We start from the raw sequence: 25872 nt of genomic DNA, 5'->3' as shown, positions 1-25872 counted from the left end.
TCAGTGTGTGTGAGTGGGTCATATCTGTATCAGTGTGTGACAGTAGGAATGTATCTGTATCAGTGTGTGTGTGTGGGGACGTATCTGTATCAGTGTGTGAGTGGGTCGTATCTGTATCAGTGTGTGAGTGTGGGGACGTATCTGTATCAGTGTGTGTGAGTGGGACGTATCTGTATCAGTGTGTGTGTGTGAGTGGGGACGTATCTGTATCAGTGTGTGTGAGTGGGGATGTATCTGTATCAGTGTGTGTGTGGATGTATCTGTATCAGTGTGTGTGTGAGTGGGTCGTATCTGTATCAGTGTGTGAGAGTGGGGACGTATCTGTATCAGTGTGTGCGAGTGGGGACATATCTGTATCAGTGTGTGTGTGAGTGGGTCACATCTGTATCAGTGTGTGTGTGAGTGGGGACGTATCTGTATCAGTGTGTGTGTGTGGGGACGTATCTGTATCAGTGTGTGTGTGAGTGGGTCGTATCTGTATCAGTGTGTGAGAGTGGGTCGTATCTGTATCAGTGTGTGTGAGAGTGGGGACGTATCTGTATCAGTGTGTGAGAGTGGGTCGTATCTGTATCAGTGTGTGTGAGAGTGGGGACGTATCTGTATCAGTGTGTGTGTGTGTGTGTGTGTGTGTGTGTGTGTGTGTGTGGGGACGTATCTGTATCAGTGTGTGTGAGTGGGGACGTATCTGTATCAGTGCGTGTGTGAGTGGGTCGTATCTGTATCAGTGTGTGTGTGAGTGGGGATGTACCTGTATCAGTGTGTGTGTGAGTGGGGACGTATCTGTATCAGTGTGTGTGTGTGTGTGTGTGTGTGTGTGTGTGTGTGGGGATGTATCTGTATCAGTGTGTGTGAGTGGGGACGTATCTGTATCAGTGTGTGTGTGAGTGGGACGTATCTGTATCAGTGTGTGAGGGGGATGTACCTGTATCAGTGTGTGTGTGTGCGTGTGTGTGTGTGTGTGGGACGTATCTGTATCAGTGTGTGTGTGTGTGTGTGTGTGTGTGTGTGTGTGTGTGTGTGTGGGCACGTATCTGTATCAGTGTGTGTGTGAGTGGGTCGTATCTGTATCAGTGTGTGTGAGAGTGGGGACGTATCTGTATCAGTGTGTGAGAGTGGGTTGTATCTGTATCAGTGTGTGTGAGAGTGGGGACATATCTGTATCAGTGTGAGTGGGGACGTATCTGTATCAGAGTGTGTGTGTGTGTGTGTGTGTGTGAGTGGGGACGTATCTGTATCAGTGTGTGTGTGAGTGGGTCGTATCTGTATCAGTGTGTGTGAGTGGGTCGTATCTGTATCAGTGTGTGCGTGAGTGGGGACGTATCTGTATCAGTGTGTGTGAGTGGGGACGTATCTGTATCAGTGTGTGTGTCTGTGTGTGAGTGGGGACGTATCTGTATCAGTGTGTGTGTGAGTGGGTCGTATCTGTATCAGTGTGTGTGTGAGTGGGGATGTACCTGTATCAGTGTGTGTGTGAGTGGGGACGTATCTGTATCAGTGTGTGTGTGTGTGGGGATGTATCTGTATCAGTGTGTGTGAGTGGGGACGTATCTGTATCAGTGTGTGTGTGAGTGGGGACGTATCTGTATCAGTGTGTGAGGGGGATGTACCTGTATCAGAGTGTGTGTGTGTGTGTGTGTGTGTGTGTGTGTGTGTGTGTGTGTGTGTGTGTGTGTGACGTATCTGTATCAGTGTGTGTGTGTGTGTGTGTGGGGACGTATCTGTATCAGTGTGTGTGTGAGTGGGTCGTATCTGTATCAGTGTGTGTGAGAGTGGGGACGTATCTGTATCAGTGTGTGAGAGTGGGTTGTATCTGTATCAGTGTGTGTGTGAGTGGGGACGTATCTGTATCAGTGTGAGTGGGGACGTATCTGTATCAGTGTGTGAGTGGGGACGTATCTGTATCAGAGTGTGTGTGTGTGTGTGTGTGTGTGTGAGTGGGGACGTATCTGTATCAGTGTGTGTGTGAGTGGGTCGTATCTGTATCAGTGTGTGTGAGTGGGTCGTATCTGTATCAGTGTGTGTGTGAGTGGTTCGTATCTGTATCAGGTGTGTGTATGTGTGTGTGAGTGGGGACGTATCTGTATCAGTGTGTTTATGGGGACGTATCTGTATCAGTGTGTGTGAGTGGGTCGTATCTGTATCAGTGTGTGAGTGGGGACGTATCTGTATCAGTGTGTGAGTGGGGATGTATCTGTATCAGTGTGTGTATGGGGACGTATCTGTATCAGTGTGTGTGAGTGGGTCGTATCTGTATCAGTGTGTGTATGGGGACGTATCTGTATCAGTGTGTGAGTGGGTCGTATCTGTATCAGTGTGTGTGTATGGGGACGTATCTGTATCAGTGTGTGTGAGTGGGTTGTATCTGTATCAGTCTGTGTATGGGGATGTATCTGTATCAGTGTGTGTGAGTGGGGATGTATCTGTATCAGTGTGTGAGTGGGGATGTATCTGTATCAGTGTGTGTGAGTGGGGATGTATCTGTATCAGTGTGTCAGTGGGGATGTATCTATCAGTGTGTGTGAGTGGGTCGTATCTGTATCAGTGTGTGTGAGTGGGGATGTATCTGTATCAGTGTGTGAGTGGGGATGTATCTGTATCAGTCTGTGTATGGGGACGTATCTGTATCAGTGTGTGTTTTTCTTTCAGTTCCATGGATCCCTCTGCCAACTCTGTGACCGGGAATGAGTTCTTTCCTATCCTGACCCTCACCATCACTCAGAACCTTGGCGTGTCCAGCCTCCATCTGTACAGGAACAACTACAGCTTGGGAGCACGCACAGCTTAGTAGAAGGGGCTGTGTCAGGGACTTGGGAAGAAGTTGTGTGGGGCTTGGGACAGTCGAGACACTGGCATTAATGCTGCCTCAATGAACGGAGTCAGTGTCTGGGGGCTGACCACTGCCCCAGGAGGGCAGGAGGCCATTGAGAATCGTAAATAATTGTAAAATAAAAATTGTGACCTACAAAATAATAAATACTCTTGAAAAGGGGTCAAACTGTGACAAGTATTGCCATGATAGCAACCCTAAGTTTATCAGAATGATGCAGAACTTCCTGTATGTTGAATGCAAAACTCACAATGGGAACTTTCTCTGTCTCCCTGTTAGTTCCCTCAGTCCTGCTCCTCTGGGAAACAAAATCCATCAATGGGGCCAAACCCAGGAGAAACAATAGAAGCCAGATCAGTGAGGTGATTAGATTCAAAGGATCCAGGAACTGAACAAACATTTATTGAGAGGGGAAAAAATTCACAGCATTATGAGAAAACATTAACGTCACATCTGAAGGGAGCTGAATAAAATGTGAGGAGCTGCTAAAAGGGAGGATGAACAGTGAGTGTAGAACAACGCAACAAATTGTGAGACTGTAGGAAATTCCATGCTGGGACTGCAAGCCAAGAACCAACAGCTCTGTGAATCAAAACAGAAGATAAAGGCAGGTAAGGAGAATATATGGCAGAGAGGGATGTGTGAAAATGTCAGATGATGAGGATGGCTCTAGTAGATTAGTAGGAACCCACAAATTAAAGAATGGAATGGCCATGAGGGGTAGAGTCTGGTAAAACAATATCCTTCAAAAATCACAGCTTATGTAGAACACAACATGGAGCTGAACATTCCTCAGTGCTGGCTGGTGAGCAGCAGTGATTGATGAAAAGAAAGAGTGCAGTAATTAACAATTTCATTGGCGCAGTGTAGAGCAGGAACTGAACCAATTGACTCCATGATCTAAAATTAAGGAAATGAAGGCTACATGCATCCTCCTTTCAAATCACTGTTCTATTAGGAAGCAACCAGGAGGTAAGATCTGGAGACAAATCAACAAAGCATGACGAGGTGATGGAGTACAGAGAGCATTGAAAGAAGGGGAAAACTTTTGATAGCATGTTTTCTGGAAGCCTTGTCCTTTACTACATTTGGACAGGAATAAGTGCTTTACATTATTCAAAAGGCCTATACAGCAAGTGGGAGTTCAAAATGGCATTCTCATTAGATTCAACACAAAAATTAACCTTCACACTAGCTGTTAAAAGTAAGTTATGCTTGACTAACTTGATTGGGTTTTTGAAAATGTAGCGGAGAAGGTTGATAGAATATGGTGGATACTATCTATTGCTGTTTTCAGAAGGCATTTGACAAAGTTCCACATCACAAGTTGGTTTGGACTCTTGGAATAAAGGGTTAGTACAATGTGAATAAAACAATTAACTCAAGAACAATAAATTTTCAGACTACAGGATGTTTGACAGTCGTAATACCCAGAATTTCAGAGCTGTGACCACAAGCCTTTGATTTTTCAGATATATATGTGCAGGGTCAAATTTCTGAACTTCATCAAACCTGGTGGGACAATGAAGAGTGAGGAAGATGAGAATAGATTGCAGGAGGACATCAATAGGCTGGAAGAGAGGGCAGACAAGTGGCAGGTGAAATTTAATACAGAGCCACATGAAGTAAAATGTTACTGAATAATGACAATCTGACAAGGAAGAATATGCATCTGTAGAGATATTTTAAAATGACAGAACTTATTGATAAAGTGCTTAGCAATGCATATGAGAGTACACAGAGAGGTTGAAGCTGGTGATTAGGAGTTCTGGTAGCAACTTTAGAGATGAAGTTTTTATAGTCATAGAATAATACAGCATGGAAACAGGCCCTCTAGACCAACATGTCCTTGCTGATCAAAATGCCCATCCAAGATGGTTCCATTTGCCCCTCTGTCCTGGAGCAGGGTTTCAACCTGAAACATTGACAATTCCTTTTCTCCTATAGATGCTGTTCAACTTCCTGAATTTGTCATGTAGACTGTTTGTTGCTCCAGATCCCACCATCTGCAGTCTCTTGTGCCTCTTTCTAAACCTTTCATATTCATGTATTTGTCCAAATGCCTTATAGACAGAACCACAGAGTGCAGAAGAGGTTTACTACAATGGATCCTGGGAAGATGGATTTCAGCTGGTGGAGAAGCTGGATTTTAACCTAGGAGTAAATAAGGGCGAGGGGAGGTATGAGAGGCCAATGATATGGGCTTAGGAAGTATCGAGCAATGTTCTCCCACTTGTAGATGTTGTAGCTCAAGGACCCAGGACAGAAATTCTACTCACAGCAGGGATTTTCCATCCTAGAAATGGATATTCATGGTTCTTTGAAATATTTGTAGTGAGGATATTTGTTGATTTCTGGAACTCTAGGCCTGTAAGGGAATAATAGAACATTGGAATTGGAATTGGTTTATTATTGTCACATGTTGGGGGTGCCATGGTCATGTAGCGGTCAGCATGATGCTATTACAGCTTGGAGCATTCTGGAGTTCAGAGTTCAATTCTGGTGCGAGTCGCTGTATGTCTTCCCCATGGAATGCGTGGCTTTCCCCCAGCCGCTCTGGTTTTCTCCCACAGTCCAAAGACCTGCTCAGTAGGTTAATTGGTCATTGTGAATTGTCCTGTGATTAGGTGAGGGGTTGCTGGAGTGTCCTGGCTTCAAGAGCCGGAGTGGAGGGGTCTACTCCGTGCTATATCACTGAGGTACAGTGAAAAGCTCGTCTTGAATACGTACATGCAGTGTGAAAGGCAATGGCGCCTGTGTCAGTAACAATTCCACGTGGGTGAGATTAGTGAACAATGAAACACTCTGAATAGAAAAGAACTAATTTCAGATAAAATAGTCAATAGGTTAATACCAAATACATCCTGGAGACTCTCAGAGTGTAGACTGCAGATGTTCCAACTGAATGTAAGGGGAATGCAGAGAAGGTGGAATTCTTGGGATGTGGTGGAAAATTTCACTGGAGTGGGGCATGAGTGACATGTTGAATCTATGGACATCACAGGAATTATAACACTAAAGAAGGCTAAGAGGGGCAGAAAAGAGACAGAATGGGATCAGGAGAAATGGTAAATAATTTTATGAACATAAGGTATGGTTTTAATTATGCAATGCCCTCTCCTATAGCCCAACTGAATGATGTGGTCAAGGAAGTCATTGCTGCTGCGGGACAGAAGTCACACAAGAAGCCCACAGGTTTCCTACCTGATCGGCACACTGAACTGCCACACAAGATTTAGTAAAAACCTAACATGCTTGTGATTTTATTGACAATGGCTACTTATTACTGATAGCTGATTACTTTAAAGCGTAATTCAGATTCCTGAATGGCTATGCTGGGACCTCAACTAATACTTCACTGGATTATTAGCTCCCATAACTGTAATGCATTTAATATTTTAGTAATATTTGATAATATTGTAAATATATTGTTTGATTAAGCATTCTTTGTTTACACAATTCATTATGGGTTATATGTAAAAGAACATGAATGGTATACGTCATTACGACACGTCATATGTGTGCGCCTTACTCAAGAAAAGATAAAATTAAGTATACGTGCCTCTCCCGTCTCCTGTGTTTTTCTTTTGATTATAGTTTCTGAAGTTACATAACATAACAATAACCACTACACTGCTACAGAACCTCCTCCCCAACCATCAAGGCGAGAGACATTACAGAGGAGGTTGTACAAGTGGGAGGTTGGAAAGTTTAACCACTGGATAAAGTAGTATGGACTCTTGGTTTGTGGATGGCCAAGTCCTATACAGATTGAGAATACCTTAAAAGTTACACATCTTCACCAAGCTAGAGGATTCAGAAAAGATTCACAGATATGTTACTTGGACTGTTGGGCTTGAGGCTCAAGGAGAGACTGGATAAGCTGGGTCAATTTTCCCTGGAGTTAAAGAGGCTGAGAAGTGACCTGACCTGAGGGAAGGTTAGAACATTGTGAAGGACATAAAATGGGATAGGCTAGTTACAGTCTTTATTTCAGGGTAGGAGAGCCCAAAATTAAAGAATATTGGTTTAATTTGAGAGAGGCAAGATTTTAAAGGGACCTAGGGGTGTTTTTCCACACGTCGGATGGTGGGTGGAGACAAGTACAACTATAATTTTAAAAGCATTTAGGATAGGATACATTGGATAGGACTAGCTCAGGCAGGCACTTCAGTCGGCATGGGAGAGTTGGGCTGAAGGGTCTGTTTTGGTGTTGGTTCTCTAAAGCTATATGTATGCTGAGCTAACAATTCCTCTTGGAACAATCCACCCCCCTCCCTCTCAGCATGTGTATATTTCTTTGAGTAAGGAGCCCATTGTGGTTTGGCAAACTTCAGGTGTGCTTTCAACCAGACCCTATTTAATTTCAGTAAGATTACTTTGTGTGCTCTTACTGCCTTCACATTAATTTTCTGTGTTTCATGTAAGAGGGAAGCCAGTCATTCTGAGTACTACATTCCAGTTACCCTCAGTTTTTAAGGATACTCAGTTCCTAAAGAGTTGCAGAGGATAGAAACAGGTCCTTTGACCATTATGACTGTCTATACTAATCCTACTTGCCTGCATTAATTCCATATTCCGCTATGGTCTACCCGTTCCAGTTCCTGTCCAGATGCTTATAAATGTTGTTTTTGTTCCAGCCTCCTCTTGCATCTCAATACAGATACCAACTATTCTACCTTTTAGATTCCCTTTAAATTCCTCCTGCTCACCTTAAACCCATGCCCTCTAGTTTTACACACCCCTACCATGCGAAATTGCCTTCTATGCCTCTTAATTTTGAATACCTATATCACATCAACTCTCAGCCTCCTTTGATTCAGGGAGGAGACCCAGCCTACTCCATCTCTCCCAATAACTAAAGACCTCCATTTCAGATAATATAATTGTGATTCTTTTCTGTTCCTCTCCAGCTTAAACACATTCTTCCTGCAATGTGAGAACTGCGCACAGTATTCCAACAACAGCCTCGTCAACATTTTATACAACAGAAAGATGATGAACAAAATAATACCCCTCACATTTCTGGGGACTGAACAGGATTATAGTGATGGGGACAGTATAGTTGGGTGAAAATATTGTTCTTTACCACTGAGAGCCGTTGTTCAGAGCTAGGATTGTGAGAACCAACAAAATACTCTAGGTAAGACAAATGAGGCAATATGAACAGCTGAGCTCCATATTAACATGCAGAACCACAAATGTAATAACTTTGGATTAGTACTTGAGCCACGTGCAAATGGTGAGATATAATGGCCCTTGTAGTGGGGAAAGAGCATTGCTCCAGTGGGACGGGTTTCATTCAAACTGAGCAACTTGAGCCATAACTACGGCTTCAAACTAAATAGTGCTTGCTGAAGTGGGATTTGGGAGAGGTGAAATTTCAAAAAATTTATTAAAGAAGTGCATATATGTTACAAGATTCATTTCCTTGCAGGCATTTATGGGAAAATAAATACTATGGAACTTAAAAATGGTATAACAAAGACAGATAAATGTTCAAACGAAGACTGTGCATATTATAAAAACAAATAATACTGAGAATACGAGTTATTGAGTCCTTGAAAGCAAGTCTGTTGGTCATGCAATCAGTTTAGTGTTGTGGTGAATGAAGTTTTCACACCAGTTCAGGAGCTTGATGGTTGTAGGGTAGTAACTGTTCTTGAACCTGGTGGTATAGGACCCAAGGCTTCTGTACCTTCTGCCCAATGGTAATAGCAAGAATATAGCACGGCCTGGATGGTGGGGAACTATGATGATGGATGTTGCTTTCTTGTGGGAATCTCAATGGTAGGAAGGGCTTTGCCTATGATGGACTGGGCTTTATCCACCACTTTCTTTAGTCTTTTCTTTTCTGGCCATTAGTGCTTCCATAGTGCTTCACATTTTTTTGATTTCTCTAGTGTCTTCAATACAATCCAGCCACTTCTTCTGAGTGAGAAGCCACAAAGGATGGGTGTAAACAAATCCACTATCTCCTGGATTACAGACTACCTGACAGAGAGACCCCAGTTTGTACAGCTGTTTGAGATGGTGGTGAGTGGCATCTGACCTCACAAGGGACTGTCCTGTCTCCGTTTCTGTTCACACTGTACAGCTCAGACATTCAGTACAAATCTGAGTCTTGTCACTTGCAGAAATTCTCTGATGACTCTGCAGTGGTTGGATGTTTCAGAGATGGGCAGGAGTCTAAGTATAGAGGACTGCTAGACAAGTTTGTGGAGTAGTGAGGGAGGAATCGCCTACTCTTGAATGTGGCCAAATCCAGGGAGATGGTGATTGATTTTAGGAGGAAAAGGACTGTGATGAGTCCTGCATACATTCTGGGAGAAGTTGTTGCGGTGGTGGTGGTGGTGTACAAATACTTGGGTGTTCACCTCAACAATAAATTTGACTAGAAAATCAACACCAAGGCTGTTGTACAAGGAGATGAACAGACTATTTTCTAAGGAAGCTGAGACCCTTCAATGTGTGCAGCAGGATGTGGGAGATCTTTTACCAGTCTGTTGTAGCGAGTGCAGCTTTCTTTGCAGCTTTATGTTTGGGGAGCAGCATAGGTGCTGGTGATGCAAAAAGACTAAATAAACTCATCAAAAAGGCCTGGATCCATCCTTGCGTTAGTGGTGGAGAGGAGGTCACTTAACAAACTGTTATCCATTATGAACAACCAGGCACACCCTCTCCATGACTTACTGAATAAGCTGCAGAGCACCCTTTCAAACAGACTCATTCAGCTCTGGTGTCACAAGGATCAATACAGAAAATCTTTCCTATCAAATGCATTAAGTACCTACAACAGTTCATCTCTGTGCAACAGGAGAACACACATCATAGTACAATATTATCTGTTTTATTACAAACGTTTGTATTTCCTACATTAGTATTGCACATTGGTAAATTGTTGTGCATATTATTCTGTACTTTATTAGTTAGTATTATATTTATTATTATTATTGCTAAGTGTGTTTTTCAATGTTGCTGTAGTAACAAAATAATTTCCCACTTGGGATCAATAAAGTACTTATTATACAAAGCCCTGATGCACCAAATTAGGACACCCTCCACCATGCATCTATAGACATTTCAAGAAGAAACTGAAATTGTAGAAGAATTTAGAAAACTAGAGAATGATGGTGAAATACAATGACAACCAGTCTCTCTGGAAGGGAGGGCATAATGGATTTCAGAATGCATAGCATAAATCAGGAGATGTGAGATGCATGTAACAAGCACAATGCAATAAAAATCGAAAACTTTAACCTCCATACTGCACAAACTTGGCAAACCAAATTAGCAGCAATAATATGTTGGATAATTAATGTATGTTGGAGTGGGTACTACATAGTTTTCTAGATTAGTATGTTGAGCAACCAACAAAGAAACAGCAAACATGAGGAAATCTGCAGATGCTGGAAATTCAAGCAACACACACAAAATGCTGGTGGAACGCAGCAGGCCAGGCAGCATCTATAGGAAGAAGTACAGTCGACGTTTCAGGCCAAGACCCACCAGCACTTTATGTGTGTTGCAACAAAGAAACGGTCTATTTTGGATCTAGAATTTAGATTCATAAAAAAACTACAGCACCAAAACAGGCCTTCAGTCCACCAAGTCCATGTCTCACAATTTAAATTTCCTACTCCCATCAACTGGCACCGGGACCATATCCCCCCAGACCTATCCAAACTAAATTGAAATCGCATCCACCTCTTGCACTGCCAGCTTATTCCACACTCTCACCACCTTCTGGCTGAAGCTTCCCCTCATGTTCCCATTAAACATTTCACTTTTCACACTTAACCCAGATCTCTAGTTGTAGCCTCAACAAACTACAGAAGAAGCTTGCTTGCACTTACCCAATCTTCAACATTCTAGGGAATAAAGTTCTAATCTATTTAATCTTTCCTCATCACTTAGGTCCTGCAGTCCCAGCAACATCCATCAGACAATATGACATAGGAGCAGAATTAGGCCATTCAGTCCATTTAGTCTGCTCCTCCGTTCCATCATGGCCGATCCCAGATCCAACTCAACCCCACACACCTGCCTTCTCGCTATATCCTTTGATGCCCTGACCGATCAGGAAACTATCAACTTCCACCTTAAATATACACACGGACTTGGCCCCCACTGCAATCTGTGGCAGAGCATTCCACAGATTTACTAATCTCTGGCTAAAGAAGTTCCTCCTTACCTCTGTTCAAAGCTGTCAAACATTCATATTCATTCTCGGAATCATCCTCATAAACCTCATCCTTGTAAATTTACTCTGTACTTTTTCCAATCTTATTTACATCTTTCCTGTAGGTCAGTGACCAAAGCTGCACACAGTATTCCAAATTAGGCCTCACCAATGTCTTATACAACTTCAACATAACATCCCAACTCCTGTCCTCAGTACTTTGATCTATGAAAGCCAATGTGCCAAGAGCTTTCTTTACAACCCTATCTATCTGTGACACCACTTTCAATGAAGTATGGACCTTCAGATCCCATTGTTCTACCGCTCTCATCAGTGCCCTACCATTTAGGGTGCAAGACCTACCCTGGCTGGTCCTCCCAAAGTACAACACCTCACACTTGCCTACATTAAATTCCATCTGCTATTTTACAGCCCATTTTCCCAGTTGGTCCAGATCCTACTGCAAGCTTTTATAGTCTTCCTCAATGTTCACTACACCCCCAATCTTGGTGTCATCCACAAGTTTACTGATCGAGTTAACTACATCATCACTCATAGTGCTGATATAGATGACAAACAACAATGGACCCAGCACCGATCCCTGCAGCACTCCACTGGTCACAGGCCTCCAGTCAGAGAGGCAACTCTCCACTACCACACTCTGGCTTCTCCTGCAAAGCCAATGTCTACTCCAATTTCCTGCTTCATCTTGAATGCCAAGCAACTGATCCTTCTTGACCAGCCTCCCATGTAGGACACTGTCAAAAATCTTGCTAAAGTCCATGTAGACAACATCCATTGCCTTGTCTTCATCAACTTTCCTGGTAACTTCCTCGTAAAACACAACCTACGACACATGAAGCCATGCTGACCACACCTAATCATCCGAAATATACAAATACTCATAAATCCAGTCACTTAGAATATCTCCCAACAACATATCCACTACTGATGTCAAGTACACCAGCCTATAACTTCCTGGTTTATTCTTAGAGCCTTTCTAAAACAGCATTACAGCATTAGCTATCCTCCAGTACCTCACCTGTTACTAAGGATGATTTAAATATCTCTGCTAGGATCCCTGCAATTTCTGCACTTGTTTCCCACAGAGTCTGAGGGAATGCCTTGTCAGGCCCTGGGAATTTGTCCATCCTAATTTATCTGTAATCTGAATTGGGTACACGTCCTTGCTGCTGCTTTGCCTCACCTCTATAGATTGTGTCTGCCTCCCAAGTAAATACAGATGTAAAAATCTATTTAAGATCTCCACCATCTCTTTTGGCTCAACACAGATTATCATTCCAATCTTCCATAGGATCAATTTTGTCCCTTGCAATCCTTTTACTCTTAAACATATCTGTAGAAACCGTTAGGATTCTCCTTCACCTCGGCTGCTAGAACAACCTCATGCCCTCTTTAAGTGTTCTCTTGCATTTCTTATACTCAAGTACCTCATTTGTTCCCACCTGTCCATACCTCTTATGCACCTCCTTTTTTTCCTTAATGAGGGCCTCAATATCTCTGGAAAACTAAGGCTCCCTAAACTTGTTATTCTCATCTTTTATTCTGACAGGCACATATACACTTTTTACTTTTGAGGTCTCCCACTTACCAAGCACATCTCTGCCTGAAAATAGCCTGTCCCAACCCACACTTACCAGATCTTTTCTGATGCCATCAAAATTGGCTTTTCTCCAATTTACAATCTCAACCCAAGGGCCAGACCTATCCTTTTCCATAAATACCTTGAAACTAATGGCATTATGATCACTAGATGCAATGTGTTCCCCTACACAAACTTCTGTCAACTGCCCTGTCTCATTCCTTCACAAGAGATCAAGTATTGCACACGCTCTCATTGGGACTTCTATATACTGATTAAGAAAATTTTACTGAATAGATTTGACAAACTATCCCATCTCGTCATTTTACAGTATGTAAGTCCCAGTCAATTTGTGCAATGAAAACAGGTTAACTAATAGTTAAAGGCCTTAAAGGAAGAATGATCACAATCCAATGCAATTTTGTTATGCCTGAAAGCTATCAAGTTCAATCTGAAACATGATTTTAAATCCAAACAAGCTGTAAAAGGCAGGAAAGCCATGGTTGAACACATATGAAATCTAGTTAAGTTTAATGAAATAACTTGCAATGAATATGATTGTGCACCCGATGGTGCAGAAGCATGGGACAGAGAAGAGGAGAGTTGTCGTCATTGGAGACTCTATAATCAGGGGAGCAGACAGGAGATTTTGTGGACGTGATAAGGACACCTGCATGGTTTGTTGCCTCCCGGGTGCCAGGGTCCGGGATGTCTCTGACCGGGTGCACATCCTGGTACAAGAGGGAAAGCAACCAGAAGTCGTGATACATGTTGGGACCAACGACATAGGCAGGGAGAGGGATGAGGTCCTGAAGTGTGAGTTTCAGGAACTAGGCAGAAGGCTGAAGAACAGGACGTCAAGGGTGGTGTTCTCAGGATTGCTACCAGTGCTACGTGACAGTGATGGTAAGAATTGGAGGAGATGGCAGTTGAATGCGTGGCTGAGGAATTAGTGCAGGGAGCAGGATTTTAGATATTTGGATCATTGGGATCTCTTCTGGGGAAGGTGGGACCTGTACAGATTGGATGGGTTGCACCTGAACCTGAGGGGGAGCAATATCCTTGCAGGTAGGTTTGCTAGCATGGTTCAGGAGGGTTTAAACTAATTTGCAAGGGGGATGGGACCCAGAGCGATAGAGCAGTGAAAGAAGTGCATGGAGTAAAGCCAAATCTAACATATAGAGAGGCTTTGAGGAAAGAGAAGCAGAATAAACGGTGTAAAGACAGCAAGGTAGAAGGGCTGAAATGTGCGTACCTCAATGCAAGAAGCATCAGGAACAAAGGTGATGAACTGAGAGCTTGGATACATACATGGAATTATGATATAGTGGCCATTACAGAGACTTGGCTAGCACCAGGGCAGGAATGGATTCTCAATATTCCTGGATTTCAGTGCTTTAAAAGGGATAGAGAGAGTGGAAAAAGGGTAGGAGGGGTGGCATTACTGGTCAGGGATACTATTATAGCTACAGAAAGGGTGGGTAATGTAGCAGGATCCTCTTTTGATTCAGTATGGGTGGAAGTCAGGAACAGGAAGGGAGCAGTTACTCTATTGGAGGTATTCTATAGGTCCCCTGGTAGCAGCAGAGATACAGAGGAGCAGATTAGGAGGCAGATTTTTGAAAGGTGCAAAAATAACAGGGTTGTTATCATGGGTGACTTTAACTTCCCTAATTTTGATTGGCACCTGATTAGTTCCAAGGGTTTAGATGGGGCAGAGTTTGTTAAGTGCGTCCAGGACGAATTCCTGTCACAGTATGTGGACAGGCCGACCGGGGGAATGCCATACTAGATCTAGTACTAGGTAATGAACCGGGTCAGGTCACAGATCTCTCAGTGGGTGACCATCTGGGGGACAGTGACCATCACTCCCTGGCCTTCAGCATTATCATGGAAAAGGATAGAATTAGAGAGGACAGGAAAACTTTTAATTGGGGAAAGGCAAATTATGAGGCTATAAAGCTAGAACTTGCGGGTGTGAATTGGGATGATGTTTTTGCAGGGAAATGTACAATGGACATGTGGTCGATGTTTAGGGGTCTCTTGCGGGATGTTAGGGATAAATTTGTCCCGGTGAGGAAGATAAAGAATGGTAGGGTGAAGGAACCATGAGTGACAAGTGAGGTGGAAAATCTAGTCAGGTGGAAGGCGGCAGCATACATGAGGTTTAGGAAGCAGGGATCAAATGGGTCTATTGAGAAATACGTATAGGGAAGCAAGAAAGGAGCTTAAGAAGGGGCTGAGAAGAGCAAGAAGGGGGCATGAGAAGGCCTTGGTGAGTAGGGTAAAGGAAAACCCCAAGGCATTCTTCAATTATGGGAAGAAAAAAAGGATGACAGGAGTGAAGGTAGGACCGATTAGAGATAAAGGTGGGAAGATGTGCCTGGAGGCTGTGGAAGTGAGCAAGGTCCTCAATGAATACTTCTCTTCGGTATTCACCAATGAGAGGGAACTTGATGATGGTGAGGACAATATGAGTGAGGTTGATGTTCTGGAGCATGTTGATATTAAGGGAGAGGAGGTGTTGGAGTTGTTAAAATACATTAGGGCAGATAAGTCCCTAGGGCCTGACGGAATATTCCCCAGGCTGCTCCACAAGGCAAGAGAAGAGATTGCTGAGCCTCTGGCTAGGATCTTTATGTCCTCGTTGTCCACGGGAATGGTACCGGAGGATTGGAGGGAGGCAAATGTTGTCCCCTTGTTCAAAAAAGGTAGTAGGGATAGTCCGGGTAATTATAGACCAGTGAGCCTTACGTCTGTGGTGGGAAAGCTGTTGGAAAAGATTCTTAGAGAAAGGATCTATGGGCATTTAGAGAATCATGGTCTGATCAGGGACAGTCAGCATGGCTTTGTGAAAGGCACATCGTGTCTAACAAGCCTGATAAGAGTTCTTTGAGGAGGTGACCAGGCACATAGATGAGGGTAGTGCAGTGGATGTGTTCTATACGGATTTTAGTAAGGCATTTGACAAGGTTCTACACGGTAGGCTTATTCAGAAAGTCAGAAGGCATGGGATCCAGGGAAGTTTGGCCAGGTGGATTCAGAATTGGCTTGCCTGCAGAAGGCAGAGGGTCGTGGTGGAGGGAGTACATTCAGATTGGAAGATTGTGACTAGCGGTGTCCCACAAGGATCTGTTCTGGGACCTCTACTTATCGTGATTTTTATTAACGACCTGGATGTGGGGGTAGAAGGGTGGGTTGGCAAGTTTGCAGATGACACAAAGGTCGGTGGTGTTGTAGATAGTGTAGAGGATTGTCAAAGCTTGCAGAGAGACATTGATAGGATGCAAAAGTGGGCTGAGAAGTGGCAGATGGAGTTCAACCTGGAGAAGTATGAGGTGGTACACTTTGGAAGGACAAACTCCAAGGCAGAGTACAAAGGAAATAGCAGGATACTTGGTAGTGGGAGGAGCAGAGGGATCTTGGGGTACATGTCCACAGATCCCTGAAAGTTGCTTCACAGGTGGATAGGGTAGTTAAAAAAGCTTATGGGGTGTTAGCTTTCATAAGTCGAGGGATAGAGTTTAAGAGTCGCGATGTAATGATGCAGCTCTATAAAACTCTGGTTAGGCCACACTTGGACTACTGTGTCCAGTTCTGGTCACCTCACTATAGGAAAGATGTGGAAGCATTGGAAAGGGTACAGAGGAGATTTACCAGGATGCTGCCTGGTTTAGAAAGTATGCATTATGATCAGAGATTAAGAGAGCTAGGGCTTTACTCTTTGGAGAGAAGGGGGATGAGAGGAGACATGATAGAGATGTACAAGATAGTAAGAGGAATAGATAGAGTGGATAGCCAGCGACTCTTCCCCAGGGCACCACTGCTCAATACAAGAGGACATGGCTTTAAGGCAAGGGGTGGGAAGTTCAAGGGGGATATTAGAGGAAAGTTTTTTTACTCAGAGAGTGGTTGGTGCATGGAATGCACTGCCTGAGTCAGTGGTGGAGGCAGATACACTAGTGAAGTTAAGAAACTACTAGACAGGTATATGGAGGAATTTAAGGTGGGGGCTTATATGGGATGCAGGGTTTGAGGGTCAGCACAACATTGTGGGCCGAAGGGCCTGTACTGTGCTGTACTATTCTATGTTCTATGTTCTACAAGTTTCAATTAAACTTACTGGCCTCATTACAGATACTTTGAGGGTGATTAATGTGGAAAGACTCGGGGGTGGGGGGGGGGAGAGAGAATAAAATGTGCTAGATAGCAAAGTTAATTAATTCTTTAAAAAAGCAACATTATTTTGCATGAATCAAGAAATGAGTTTTAAAAAGACCAGATTTGTTACTACTTTTGCATTTTGTATAAATCTTTTTAATTTTTCTCCAGCTAAATTCTGCAAGAAATATTTATTCTCCATGTCGAATTGTTGAGTAATGATTTATGAATTCCATAAGGGCAAATTTCCAGAACTGCAACAACTGTAATTCAGACAACACACACAAAATGCTGGAGGAACTCGGCAGGCCAGGCAGCATCTGTGAAAAAGAGTAAACAGTCAAGATCCTTCATCAGTCCTGCCAAGTTCCTCCATTTGTGTGTGTTGCTTAGATCTCCAGTATCTGTAACTGTAATGCAGGGGTCGCTGTATGCATCTGTTAATCCCAACACCACTTCTAGTCACAGTAACCTTCCATACCTCTTACTTCTTCACTAACAGTGTATTTGACAACTGACTTCAAAGAACAAAGCTATTTCTTCTATAACAGGAAGCCAAAGACAGTAACAAACTGTTACCTGATTTCCATTTCTATCCCACATCACAAGCTTCTCATTGTACATGCAATGGATACAGATTCATTGACAAGTTATAGGTATGCTTGCCCTCATATTTCATTTAGCTGTTTCACTGAAGCTTACCTACAGCATCGAATCAAAGGTCAAAACAATAATGTGAAGCCAGGATTGCATCTGACAAAACATTTCTTCACACCCACAACGGGTCTCTGACCTGAAACATTAGTTCATTTTCTCTGAACTAATTCAGTGTTTGCATACATCTATTGAATTGTGATGTTGACTGACCTACTGCATTGTCTCCAGCATTTTGCTTAATTTCAGATATCCAGCATCCGCAGTTTAAAAAAATTTCATGACAGTCATTAGCTCTCACATTATAGACTAGTCATGTCATTCAGTCATTTATGATATCACCACTCCTCATATTACAACCACCTACACACATAGCTATAAAGAATTAATACAGTACAAACCTTTTGTTATACACTTACATTCTGCCTCTTGCCATTTGATACAACTGGACACAGGTATTCTGTGTGGAGGGTTAGAGTCAGACATCTTATTGCAATTATATACAGCCTTGCTGAGACTTCAGACTGTAATATTATGTATGGGTCTTGTCTCTCTATCCAAAGGGATAGAGGAAATACAACAAAGATTGAGTATTGGTTAAGGTAATGGCTGGGAGATTATTCTAAGAGAGTGTCTGCAGATTAAGTAGATTGGACTTGCACTTTTTAAATTGAGAGATGACTTGATGGAAACATACAAAATTCTTATGGGATTTCAGAGAATAGATGCAGGTATTTTTTTCTATAGCTGGGTATCTCTAACCTAGATCCATGAGTCCTAGTCTCAAAATAGGGGCTGGTCATTTGGAATCGAGAAGGGAAATCTTCATTCAGTGGGTAGCTAAACTTTGAAACTCTCTGCTCCATGAATGAGTTACTATGTTCAAGACAGAGAGATTTGTGGATAATATGAGAATGAGGTTAACTGCAGGAAAGTGGAGCCAAGGGAAAAAAGATCAGGCACATTACTGAGAGGTGGAACAGGCACAAGAGGCAAATGGCCTATTTGTTTCTATGCCGCAGGCACACGTCCTTCAAATGGTTTCCAAATTTGTCAGCTCCCTCACATTATTCAGTTGCTACTCAACCTTCCCTTTACATGCATATCCTCCCTCACATTGCAGAGCTGTTACACTATTGCTCCCAATTACACATTCATTTCCTCCCATTATTTTGCTGCTGTGGTCTCGTCGCCTTCCTCCATAACATATGGACGGTACAGACTGGACTTCACAGCTCCCACACATCGTCCTTGGTGAGGTACTACACCACAGGAATCAGAATGAGTCAGTCTTCAGCCCAGGGGCCATTCTTTATGAAAAATTTCAAAAATAAATGCTGGCTGTCTGTTCTACTGTGGGAACAAGGAATTGGATTTGACTTTCATCTCACACCTGTTTTCAGGCTCTTTCTAGCAAGGGTCACTCAGAAAGGAACTAAATTGGAAACCACCTGAAACCTTATCTCAGTGCACAGTTTGACTGTTCCAGTCCCTCTGTTGCCCTGGTTTAGCCGAGGTGTTTTTAGATTATTAGATTATGAGGACACACAGTACTCTTTTATTGTCATTTAGTAATGCATTTAGTCCCTCTGTTGCCCTGGTTTAGTCCAGGTGTTTTTAGATTATTAGATTATGAGGACACGCAGTCCTCTTTTATTGTCATTTAGTAGGTGTTGTGCTTGGTCCAAGAATCAAAGTTGGAGGGAATGCACTGTCTAAGTGAATTTGCCAAAAAACGCTCTATTTCACAGCCAAGCTTACATCAAGAAGCACGAACACCAGTATTTCATTAGACACTGATTTTATTGTGACACAGTTTGTACCTGAATCAGTCTTGCTAAAGTTGAACACAAATCATGTGTGATTTCATTAACTGATTGTGTTAAGTTATGGGGGTGCAGTAAAACAAATCAGTCAACCAACCCACAATGTGGAGGTGGGCAGGGAAGAACTGATTCCGAGAACTAATACTGCATACATTGCACATATAACCCTTCAGGCCCCCTCCTCCATGCATCCTCCTCAAAACTTCCCCACTTTGTTCTCTTGGCCACAAGCTGAATCTCTGCACAGGCCAATACAGAATTAAAAACTATTTCCCTGACTCAATGCCCAGTTTTTAAAAAGTCTTAAACAGAACATGCAAGTGTTGGAACACAGAGATATAATGTGTGTATTATCAGCAGACCAGAATAAACAGAGCGTGGCCATTTGGAACAGGGCTCCAGGATCCCACCTCAACAGGCACCATTCAATACTTGGCCAAGGGAAAAGGAAAAAGCATGTGCTTGCCCATGAGAAAGCAGAGATGCCTTACAGTGAAGATTCTGTACTTGACACGTACTGGGGGTGGAAGTGGAATGTAACCTGAAGTATGGGACAAGAATCATCATAATTTTAGTGTCCTCTGTTGTCAATTGTCCTCTGGATGTTTTAAAAGACAAGCGCCTTCCAAGGATTAACTCTGTTCAGGTTCTACTCTACCTTGAAGCAAATGGAGAGCTACTGTATGGGGGAGGGGTGGTGATGAGGGCTGTTGCAGCATATCTCACAGAGCTGCCCGTACAAGCAGAACGATGTCTTCTGAATTATACATTAAATCTTTCAACAGATCCATTCCACTGGATGGAAAAACTAGCCTGGCGTTCTACCAGGGATGAAAGGCAACACCAAGGGTGGCAACTGAGAGGACAACAGATTCAAATGAGGAGCAGCAGCATTCACTGCACATGCTCCAGATTTTAACATTCATAAAAACACGTCATTTAAAATATTGCATATTTTTCTTTTGCTCATAACAAGGGAAAGAAGCCAAATCGGAGGCAAAAAGGAGAACAACAGCAAGACCTTTGATGTGGGTCAGAATGAGACAGAGAACAAAGAGTGGAGAGCAGACAGAATGCCAGGGAAAGTGGACTGAGTGCCAGAGGGTCCAGGAATGGGTACACACAAAGGCATAGAGGGAAAAACAACAGGTAGAGAAACTCCTGTACACAACCAGAGCTAAAGCTGTGTCACAGTGCTATCTGTGCACAATCGGGCTCTTCTTGATGGCATGCAGGAAAGGTCAGAAACCTGAGGGGTAATTTGCAGGAATCAACACGTGATAAAGTATATCGAAACACCAGGCAGCAGCGCTATGTCAGGGAATACCCCTACGTGAATTGATAGCTGCCAAGTTCTGCCTGTCCTAGCAATTTACAAATACTTGTGAACAGCCTGGGAGTTTCCAATCGAAGCAGTAAAGTCTGTGAAAAGGGGAGACCACCAGCACATCAGACAGAGATGCATTTGGAAGCCCCTCCTAGCAGCTGGAGGGAACAGCACCACCACTGAACAGTAACATGTAGTTGTGGAAAGGAGGCAGCATGGAGGGTGACACAGGGCAAATGATGCTTCTGTTCTCAAGGGCAACTGGCTAATACCTCTGCAAATTAAACACAAGGACTTCAGAATGTTTACCTTTCAGCACTGGAAACTAGTAAAAATTCACACACATACAATCTCTTCATAAAATTACTATTCATCACTCAGCTGGATTCTCACAAGCCTCTGTTGGGTTAGTAAAAGATAGCAGTTTCTGTTTGATTTTTTCCATTTTTTGTACATATTTACAAGTTCATCGATAAAAAAATAGCACATTCAAAAAAAAAACGAACCAAGAATCTGTGCTCTCATGGTAAACATTATGTACACATCATTCAGAGGAAAAGGCTTTTTCCATGATTTTGCTTATTAGGCTTTTTAAATTTTAAACCCTTACATGTGAAATTTGTGACACCCCCACCGCCCCTCCCTCTCAATACAATCACACCCCTCCCTCTCGCCCGGCACCCCCACCACCAACTACATTAATGCTGGTGGTTACCGGCCCCCAGCCGATGGAGGCTGAACCAGACCCCTGCTGCCTTTCTTGCCAGGTGATAGAGCAGGTGTGCTAGTGTCGGCTGGGGTTTGTGGTGTTCCTGGTACACTGTTTGATATGCTGTGCGGTGAGCCCATGGGGGAGGTGCTCATCATTCCAAATGTGCTGCTGCTAGTTGGCCGGGAGAGAGGAGACTGTCCTGGGCCACTATTTGCCATACCTGGAGAGTAAAGAGGAAACATGGGAACGTTCAACACTGACAAAACAACCAGAATTAAAATGCAGATCTTCAGTCTCAACATTTCACTCACCAAAATGAGGAAGTGCCAATGCTTCCTTGCAGGTGTGGCACCAATGGGTGACAGTAAATCTCCATCACCAGGGCAGGTTCAGAATGAAATTTCCTTTGCACTATCCATTACAACACAGGCCAATTACAGAGTAAAGTTCCTTTTACACTGCTCAATCACTCCAAGGGTAGGTGCAAAACAGATTATACTTCAACTGATGCGCGTGCTGCAATGTCCCTTTAAACACAACCCAGGACAAGTACAACACAGATAGAGTAAAGCTCCCTGTGTGCTCTTCCATTAAGTAGATTCAGCATGGGTACAACACAGGTTTGTGATGCATTTTTCTCTCTAGAGTGTCTCAAATACAATGAAAAAAGGGGTAGAAATAAATGCTGATAGGTTGGGTGGAGAAACATTCAAATAGATCCCATCTTCTGAATCATCTCGTGTACTGTAAGTGCTTTGTAATATTTCAGCAATCTAGCTAATTTGAAATAGAACCTATACAGGCAGAATTAAGAAGAAATATTGTGCTGCAAGTTTAGAACGATCTTGAATCCAAGTAAGACAATGAACTATCTCCTACAGGCAGTCTCCTGTTTGAAATTCTAAATAGCAAGTGCTTAATTTTGGATCAGGCATTAACAACACATTGCATTCAACCTCACCTTCAAGAAAGGAGACATTTAATGAACATTATTATGAACATAAGCCACCTTGATTCAGGCTTTCGTCTTTAAACATGTATAAATATGTCATTTCACGATCTGCACTCAGCAGGCACTTTATTAGATACCTCCTGCACATAATGAAGTGGACACAGGAGTGAAACCCACTGTGCATTTCTGCTGCTGCTGTAGCCCATCCACTTCAAAATTCAATGTGTTGTGTGTTCAGAGATGCTCTTTTGCACACCATTATTGTATGCAAGGTTATTTTGAGTTTCCTGTCAGCTTGAACCAGTCTCGCCATTCTCCTCTGACCTCTCTCATTAACAAAGTGGTTTTGCCCATAGAACAGCTGCTCACTGGATGTTTCATTTCTTGTACCATTCTCTATAATCCTTAGAGACTGTAGTGTGTGAAAATCCCAGGAGGCCAGCAATATTCAAACCACCCTCTCTGGCACCAACAATCATTCCACAGTCAAAGTTATTTAGTAGATCAGATTTCTCCCCATTCTGATGTTTGGCCTGAACAACAACTGCACCTCTTGACCATGTCTGCATGCTTTTTGCAATGAGTTGCTGCCACATGATTGGCTGATGAGATATTTGCATTACAGGACAGATGTATTAAAATAGCCACTGAGTGCATTTGTTTTACTTCAAGCAAAGCAATTAAAGAATTGAGGATAGAACTGACTGCCACTGGGAGACCTATACTGGCTAGAATTCAGCCAATGGGAATCCAGCTGTCAATAACAGAAAGAATAGCTCAGAAAGGGAATATGCTAACCCATAAACCAAGATGTCAAAGAATGAAACAAACACCACAAGCTCATACTAGAGAAGAACATGCAATAGCTTCAGCAGTTTTATTGGTGATTTAATTCTATGTTTATAGTACATACGAACACAAGTTCCAAATGCTGTTCAGTACCTCAAATGTTGCCCACAGAACCTCAATGCTACTGTCTATAGTGCACCAAAGGTTGCTGTGCAGGCTTGTTGACAACTATAATATTATCCACTTAACCTTAATGTTATTTACCCAAAGGTTATGTGTTGGCTTTGAATCAGCGATGTAAGATATAACAGATAATAAGTTATTGCCTATAAGAGTTAAAGTCTGCTACAGTTTTATTTTCTGTACAAAGTATTGCATGTTGCATTAAACTGAAACCATTTTGCAGTTCATTCACCTATCTTATGAAGATTTGCTGAGTCTGAATCAGTTTTATAAGAATATTAATTCTGTTTTTGAAGAAAGAGCCAGGTGATGAATTCCACTGAGCAAGGGATCTTTGTAGGGATTCTTTAGTCCTTCTGTATACCTTGATATCGGGCAGCAAAGGGATCATCAGGGAATAAGATCAAATGTTGGGAGTGTCCTTGATTTCAGAAAACAAATATGACAATTATCCTTCTATAATATGACTCAGTGCTGTCAGTTTTTCACAATTGTAGTAAACATAGCACAAAAAAAGTGCACTCCATGTAACAGTGCCAACTCCAGAAAATAATTTAATCCCAGGATGTGAAATCAGTACCATGTTCAAAGTTAAAAGTACATTTATTATCAGAGTATGCATGTATACTATTGGATCAACTTGTTGACTAACCCAACACTGTGTGAGCCAATAGAAATGAACTTGCTCTCACTGGTTCAAGGCTGATGATATAGCATAGCTGCTTGTGCACCGCTATTACAACTTGGGGGACTGGAGTTCAAAGTTCAATTCTGATGTCATCTGTACATCCCCCCTGTGGAATGCATGGGTTTTCACTGGGAACTCTGGCTTCTTGCAAAGTCCAAAGATGTACTAGTTAGTGGGTTAAATAGTCACATTAAATTGTCCTGTAATTAGACTAGGGTTAAATCAGGGGTTGCTGGGTGGCGTAGCTCAAAGGGCCAAAAGGGCCTGTACTGAGCTGTTATCTCAATAAAGCAAATTAAATATTAATAAGGGCAAGTATGGTCACACTAAGCCCAGGCTGACATGCACGATGCTCCTAGTAAGCGTTCAGCCAGTTCCTTACCTTTGGACACACTGTACCCATATGCTGCATATGCAGCAGCTGAAGCGGCTGCTGCCCCTGCCCTGGCTCCTGCCATTGCTGCTGCACTACCAGCAGTGGACTTTCTCCCTCGATTCTTTCCTGAACTCTTTGATGTAGTCCCAGATCCTTTTGGACGTCCCCTGCCCCTGCCTGAAGGGCCCATGCTGGAACCAGACTTGTCTTGCGAAACACCTGCAAAGTAAGGTTATGATAGTAGTTGATCTTCATTTTCTACATATTGACTAGTACTCCCATACTGTAAAATGCTGGATAGGATAGTGTTTGTCATAAAGTTTCTTTAATCAGTAAATATAGATCCCAACTAGAGAAAGTGAGATACCAGATTTCCTTCTCCGGGAGAAGGTTCAAGAGAGTCGTACGGCCAGATCTGGGAACAGCTTCTTTCCAACTGTGATAAGACTGCTGAACGGATCCTGATCCGGTTCTGGGCCGTACCCTCCAAATATCGGGACCTGCCTCTTGGTTTTTTTGCACTACCTTACTTCCCATTTTTCTATTTTCTATTTATGATTTATAATTTAAAATTTTAATATTTACTAATTTTAACTATTTTTAATATCTTTAATATTTAATATTTGTAATCCAGGGAGTGGGAAGTGCAGAATCAAATATCGCTGTGATGATTGTACGTTCTAGTACCAATTGTTTGGCGACAATAAAGTATTAGGGAATGAGAAAGGGCAAGTGACAGAAGCTTGCTTAGGGGAACACTTTGCATCTAAAGGTCATAATGCCATTAGTTTCAAGATAATTATGGAGAAAGGATCTGGCAAATGTGGAATGGGACGGTCTGTTTTCTGGCAAAGGTGTGCTTGGTCAAGCAGAAGGCCTTCAAAAGTGAAATTCAGAGTACAGAGTTTGTATGTTTCTTTTAGAATAAAAGACAAAGCTGACAGGTTGAGAGACTTTGGTTTTTAAGGGATATTGAGGCCCTGATTAAGAAAAAGAAAGATGCATAACAAATGGGAGCAAATGAGATACTGAGTACAATAAGTGTAAGAGAACACTTAAGGAAATCAGGAGAGCTAAAAGAAAAAAGCTGCTCTAGCAGACAAGGTGAAGGAGAGTTCCAAGGGCATCTGCAGATACGTTAAGAGCAAAAGGATAGTACTGCACAAAATTGATTCACTGGGATATCAGAGTGATCACCTATGCATGGAGCCAAAAGACATGGGGGAGATCTTAAATGGATTTTTCCATCTGTATTTACTCTGGAGACGGACACAGAGTCTCTAGAAGTGAGACAAAACAGCGGTTAGCTCGTGGACTATATACGGATTACAGAGGAGATGTTTACTGTCTTGAGGCAAATTAGACTATAAGATATAGAAGCAGAATTAGGCCATTTGGCCCATCGAGTCTGCTCCACCATTTCATTATGGCTGATCCAATTTTTCTCTCAGCCCCAAATTCCTGCCTTTTCCCCCATATCCCTTTATGCCCTGACCAATCAAGAAATTAGAGTGAATAAATCCCTAGGGCCTGACAAAGTGTTCCTTTGGACCCTGTGGGAGGCTAGTGCAGAAACTGCCAGAGTCCTAGCA

The 25872-nt window shown here is 42.7% G+C and overlaps 2 protein-coding genes across 5 annotated transcripts in view; one reads left to right on the top strand and one right to left on the bottom strand.

Annotated features, from left to right (window-relative positions):
- The window catches only part of dll4 (delta-like 4 (Drosophila)), a 98248-nt gene extending 89500 nt beyond the window's left edge, over positions 1–8748 (top strand). Inside the window, exon 12 of one of the 2 annotated variants that reach the window (XR_010018644.1) lies at positions 8731–8748. The gene's annotated coding sequence lies outside the window, so the exon portion shown is untranslated. Of the gene's footprint in view, positions 1–5953; positions 6377–8730 lie in introns of those variants that run through there. The other variant, XR_010018642.1, reaches the window with a different exon arrangement.
- A 6851-nt stretch (positions 8749–15599) lies between these two features.
- Positions 15600–25872, bottom strand: part of ino80 (INO80 complex ATPase subunit) — a 254901-nt gene continuing 244628 nt past the window's right edge. For 2 of the 3 annotated variants that reach the window (XM_063053383.1, XM_063053393.1), the window contains exons 35-36: positions 24287–24499; positions 15600–21512 (exon numbers count right to left, since the gene is read on the bottom strand). In XM_063053383.1, the coding sequence (XP_062909453.1) occupies positions 21292–21512; positions 24287–24499 (434 nt within the window). In that variant the 3' untranslated portion in view covers positions 15600–21291. The other variant, XM_063053403.1, reaches the window with a different exon arrangement.

Source organism: Mobula hypostoma, chromosome 1 (genome assembly GCF_963921235.1).
Source record: "Mobula hypostoma chromosome 1, sMobHyp1.1, whole genome shotgun sequence".
Taxonomy (NCBI): domain Eukaryota; kingdom Metazoa; phylum Chordata; class Chondrichthyes; order Myliobatiformes; family Myliobatidae; genus Mobula; species Mobula hypostoma.
Note: the sequence above shows the minus strand (reverse complement) of the source record. Positions and strands in the feature narration are given on the sequence as shown.